Source organism: Perissodus microlepis, chromosome 1, assembly GCF_051167445.1.
Source record: "Perissodus microlepis isolate ML-2025 ecotype Zambia chromosome 1, ASM5116744v1, whole genome shotgun sequence".
NCBI lineage: Eukaryota > Metazoa > Chordata > Actinopteri > Cichliformes > Cichlidae > Perissodus > Perissodus microlepis.
The window spans coordinates 12,551,083-12,557,091 of record NC_140461.1 but is presented as its reverse complement, the minus strand read 5'-3'; the positions used below and the strand labels follow the sequence as shown (position 1 = coordinate 12,557,091).

Below are 6,009 nucleotides of genomic sequence, written 5' to 3'. Positions count from 1 at the left end.
TTGAGGTGTATGAGTTTATTTGTCTCCTTTTATCGCTTATATTTTTCTGTGGAACTTGCTAAATATGGGATCAACTTAACAGCTTAAAAATATTAAAAGGGTACACGCTTTCACTACAAGGTACAAAGAATGTGTATTTTTTTAAAAATCAGGTTTATACTTAACAAATCAAACTAAACAAGTAAATGTGTGACTGTAACAGATTAAATCTACATATATAAATCTTTAGGTAACACTGATAATACTCCTACTGATGGCACTGGAGACCAAATAGTTAATTCACAATTTATATCTTAGCAATGCCTTGTTAGTGAAGCCTGATTTGGAAATTTACAATCGGAATATTTGTGAACATAAACAACTCTTTCACCAAACATGGCTTTGAGAATGAGATGCTGCTCCAACACCTAAAAAAACCAAACATTCATTATTCTTATTCTGCAAATCTTAAAAACTAGACTGCATTCATGGAACAGCTAAGATTAAAACGTCAGATCTGTACTATGCTAAAAAGATTTGTCTGGTCAAACCAAGGCCTTGGTAACAGAGTACATGTTATTTTTAACACAGCTTATGCATTTGGACAACCATCTCCAGAGTTCCAGCCATGGTGCAAAATAGCACGCCAAGAAAAAGCTTTCATACAACACGACCAGTCTTATTTTCACATTTAAGCTTCTCGTCATCCTTATTGGGCATATACACAAATTTTATGAAGCCACAATTTAAAGAAAAAAATTGCACATCAATAATCAGAAATCAATTAGCCATATACAACTTTGGCTTTTGCAAATATTTCAGTATTTGTAACAAAAGGATAAACATTTAAAAGTAACAGGAACTTGGAAAGCATGTCAATAAATAAATGGTTTTCCCTTGAAGCCCCCACCCAAAACGTCAGTGTTCGCTACTTTATCATGAATTGTGCAAGGTGTGCTTGAGCTTATATAACTATAGCTGATAACTAGTGTGAACATGTCCTGTGACGCTCCTGTTGATTTTCTTAGTGTTTTGTTGGCCGGCTGCATTCTTCACGCATAGCTGTTGGTTGTGACCAGCAGCTCATACGCTGGGTCGTGGCTCCTCCTGCACAGCACCACGCAAGCACAGAGCATGCCCAGCATCTGCAGGCAGACAGCACAGGGATCTAAACTGTGAAGTCAATTTTTTCCCTTCAGCAACCTCCATGTAAATTTCATTAAACAGCACAACTCAACAGTTTAAAATTTTAACAGGAATATTGGGACACACTATAGAACATACTCTGTAATGTATAAGAACTATACTTGTATTTATCACTATATGCACTCTGGCTGTAAAGTTGGATGTTATGCTGACAACAACCACAGCATAGATGCTTTGTTAAACATAGATGCTTTGTTAAACATAGAGTCTTTGACCACATTTACTTTGTCTCAATTAGGTCAGAGCTACTTTCAGTTCACTTGTTACCAAGACAACTGCAGTTTCAATAATACACCCTACTCACCTGAGTCTATTGCAAGACTCTTTAAATATAGTTCTGATTATATGCTTTAGCTGAGTGATGATGCGGCATATAAATATGTAAAATCTCACTCTAACTATCTGCAAGACAAAATATAGGTGTCAACATTTTAAGACCCTTTGTGTTTGCAGCTTATATTCCTTACCTGTATAGATGCAAAAGTCAACGCAGCCCATATGACATACATCATAATCTCCTTTAATTTCTTCACAACAAGAGCTTCACATCCCTAAAGACGAAAAATAAAAAAGTTTTCCAGCTATAAACATACTTGTAACGTGCTGGAAAATACTTACAGTCTCTGGAAACGATTTAATTACAGACGCCAAACTAGTGGTGTGTACCTCTTGGTAAAGATCTGCTGGTCGAGTGAGCGTGCCTGTACAGTTGCTGATGTTGGGCTGACAGCAACTGACGGGGACGCTGTTGTTCTTGGATTCTTTAAACCAGTGGGTGTTCTTCCAGTCAGAGTAGTTGTGAATGCCACAGCAGTGAAGCTAGGACAAACGGTGGATGAAAATGTTTAATTACAATTTTAAAATTCATCATCTAATATATGACTACCAGGAAAGCATAAAAAGTAACGTAATTAAAAACTGCACGCACTCACTTTTTCCAGTTTTAGATGACAAAATCATTTGTCACAATAGAAGTTTTTTTTCTCACCTGCCTCTGCACATAATCAATCGCCCGGCTAGGAGCATCAGTGTTGGTGCCGCTGTATTCATTGTAAACTTTTTGAATGGAGTGATTCACCTCATCTTCTACCTATAAAAACAAAGAAAACAAAAAATAACACAACTGTCACTATTCACCACTCATTGCTCACTCAAAGTAATTTGCTGACTTAGTCTTATAACATTGTCAAAAAACTAATTATAGAAGCACTTTAACCCAAACAGATTAAGGATAAATGAGAGCGGCTAAATTAATTACATTTATTCTTCACAGCAGAAGGAGCTGTTTTACACACAGTAATAAACCATTTATTTGTAAATTACATAAAAACTCCCTTGTTCACAAGGGGTTGCCACAGTGGGTAATTTATCCTGAAACAGGAGACAAATTAAGATTTAGCAGCAGCATTACATTGTCGCCTTTAACAGAAGAGAACGCGACCAGCAAAACAGTGTTTACCTTTGCTCTGTATATGTAGCCGAGCACCACCACCACACACTCCGTTACAAATACCAGCAGGAGTATGGCAGCAAACTGAAAAACAGGGACAGAAAGCTGATGGTAAAATTGATCTAAAATTAAAGAAAATATTGAACGTAAGACATTTCCTCTCTGTCTTAAAGCCTATATTAAAACTCTTAAATCAATAGGCAGTTGGCCACTGAATGCATTAGTAATTAATAATAATAATAATAATAATTGTCCCCATTTATAAAAAGTGTCTTTTCTAATGTAATTTCAATGCAATGTGAGGTTTTATCAATCAAAATTGCCAAAACAAGTGAAAATGTCAAATTATTGGGATTTTATTTTTAAAATCCCTCCCTGCATTTTTACCACATTTTAAGTATTTTCTTCCACTACTGCAATTTAATTCATTAAATTCCCATTAAAACCCATATTGCATTATTATTGCTTTAGCAAAGCCATGTATGTACATTCCCAGCAAGAGTCGGTTGTCAGCATCCCCCAGTAGTAACTTAAAAAGGGAGTTTCTTCACCAACTTTCAACAAAGCAAAAAGTTCTCAAAATGTGCAACAAACTGTTCTCACTAAAGACATAAACTTCTTTCAGCACTTGAGGCAAAAACACAACCAGGCTATGAAGGTAATATAAAGGCTATGAGATACTAGCAGCTGCTGATGTCTGACTGAAATGTAAACAAACGACTCCCCCAAGCGCAGCATTTGCAAGTTATGCTCAACACCACCATTAGTGATGGTCGAAAGGAAGGGCTTTAAAATGCTAGTTAAGAAGCTCAAACCAATATACAGCATCCCAGGTAGAAATGAGGTTTTAGTGCCAATATTGTGAAAATGCCCTTCCTTTACTTACAATATTAATGGTGCTGCCTGCAAACTGCAAGCATGAAAAACACCATTCAGTATTTTTTACTTTATCATCAGAAATATTGATATTGCAAATTTTCTTGATATATATCACCCACCTTCCTTGGCACTTTTTAACGTGTTTCCTACAGATTCCTACCATAGGCATAAAACCACTTTTTTTTTGGCATACTCACCGTTGCCAAGCCACAGGAGCTTTCACGTATTGTTGCGCAGCAGCCAATCAAACCGATGATGAAGAGAAGAGTTCCGACAGCTATGATTACAACAGCTGGAATCAACGTGTACACATCTTCAAAGAAGTGGTCATAGTCATCATATGTGATAAACACATAAGCTCCTATGTAGCATAAAATTCCAGCTGCAGCCTGCAGAGAGAAACAGGAAAAAAATAACCTGCTTTTCCAATGCTTCAATTTATGTGAGTGCAAATCATTTAATAACACATTTTCGGTCTAAAAGAATTTAACTGACACTTCTTGCAGTTGCACCACCTGACTTAAGCCATCTTTGCAACTTTTGTAATTATTTTCAATTCAGAGAGGCTTTTACTTAATCGTCTGTGTTAACGTTTTCATTTGGTAGCAAAAGCATACACTTCTTCCCTATTATTAGTTTTTTGATTTCATAATTAAACTATAGTTTTTGTATGGTTGTACCACCCTGACATTTGAGAACATGCAAACCATTGAACAATTATTTTAATGAGCCGAACAGCTTTAAAATGATTGTTATATCAGATTTTGAATGTATAATAATTTAAACCCCAGCTTTAAAAGTGTTCTTAGTCTTCTCTTTTTTCACTACTTTTATTTAACCAAGAGAGTCCTGGACAAGATAGCAGCCTTATAAACTCAAAACATTTTTTCAAAATGCTACAAACACAACATTATATATAAGATCTACAACATGATATCCAATAGAGAAATATTCCTTATGCTGCTTTTATACTCACATACAAATATAGGCATGTTTACCAAAACGGAAAAATTGTAAATCATATATATTTTTTGAATAAACTCAAAATATAAATATATTATTTATTTATCAAATAAAAACCTACAAGTAATTCATTTAATAAATGATTTTAAATAGAAATCATGAACTTCGACACAAAAACATGACATTTCAATCATCCACATGTGCTATAACGACATCATAGCTTCACATGAATAATGGTAATTCAGGCTCACAGACAAAGCACGCATAAACAGTGTGGACTGGGCCTCACGTCTCTATATTATTCAGTCATCCTGCTTGATCGTGTATTTTGAATTTTGCTCATCTATACATGCTTTAATTTAGCTCTGCTGTTCTTTTAATATACTAGCATGATGCAGCTCAAACAGCGCTGGAGGTTAACTCAGCTGCTGCTGCATAACGTCATAGCTATAAGTTGTGGGCGGCAGCTAAAGAACACGCTACAGCTACAGCTACTGCTAACCAGTCAAATGGGTTTCCAGTTAACGTCCGTGCATCTTACAGTGAATACTAACGTCAGAGTGAGTCTGTACACATAATTACCGCCACACAATGCATCTGTTTTATCGCCTAACTGCAGCGCATCTCTGGCGCAGTTTGCTAACAGTCTCCATCCTTGGCCTTACCAGGATGCTGCACATTGTTCAAGCATCTGCCGTTTCCTTACCCAAAATATTAGATTGAGGAAAACCAAGACGGTTTTAGATGACGTAATCCCACACTGGCCCATCGTATCGAGAGAGCTTAAATGGAAAGACTTAGTATATATGTATATTTAAAAAATAAAATACTGATGCACCTGCACCTTTGCTGTTAAAATAATAAAATGGCTTCGTCCTGCCCCACTGTGCAGATTCTTCTAGGTTTGACCAATAAAATAGCCGCAAGGAAGCGCTGCTCGGTCACGTGCTCTGGTGACGTCACCATTCAAAACAAACAAACTGGGGGTAATGCTGGGACGTTTGTCTACAACATTGTACTACATTTGAGCTAATGATCTGTGAGTCTGTAAATCTATCGTGCGGTATTATTTGAAACAGCATCTATTTTATAAAGTTCTGACACAGCACCAGAGTTAAAGTGAGTTTGAACAGTCTTTTAGAAGTAACTCAACAAGTTTGATATTTAGAATTTGCATGTGGGGTGTTTCTTTCTTCTCCCTACATGCTGCTCTCCACAGCTGCAAGCTTCCCTCATGCCAACTACCAGCTGTGCTACTCCTATTTTACTGCAGCATTCCAATATTGTAGGCAGGAGATTTATGAGAAACATAAACTGGCATGAATAGACTAATGCATGTATGTATTTTTTAATTTTATTTAATGTCTTATTAACTTGATGACTGCACTCATTAAACAGTTTTTCTTTATCTATGTCCTTTGAGTTTGTTAACAAAGCTAGCAAAGTAAAATAGCTTCATGGTGTCAAGCTCAACCCTGTCTTTAAACTATACTTTATTTGGCTTAATCTCATGTCTATGACAACAGAACTTA

At 36.2% G+C, this 6,009-nt stretch overlaps 1 protein-coding gene across 1 annotated transcript; it reads right to left on the bottom strand.

Annotated features, from left to right (window-relative positions):
* LOC146393518 (tetraspanin-3-like) lies at nt 1–5,371 on the bottom strand. The gene is made up of 7 exons (XM_084930315.1): nt 5,184–5,371; nt 3,712–3,903; nt 2,645–2,719; nt 2,174–2,275; nt 1,852–2,004; nt 1,653–1,736; nt 1–1,124 (listed from the first exon to the last, which is right to left on the bottom strand). The coding sequence occupies exons 1-7, from the start codon at nt 5,244–5,246 to the stop codon at nt 1,032–1,034; spliced, it is 762 nt and encodes a 253-aa protein (XP_084786441.1). The 5' UTR covers nt 5,247–5,371; the 3' UTR covers nt 1–1,031.
* Between the last annotated feature and the right edge of the window lie 638 nt (nt 5,372–6,009).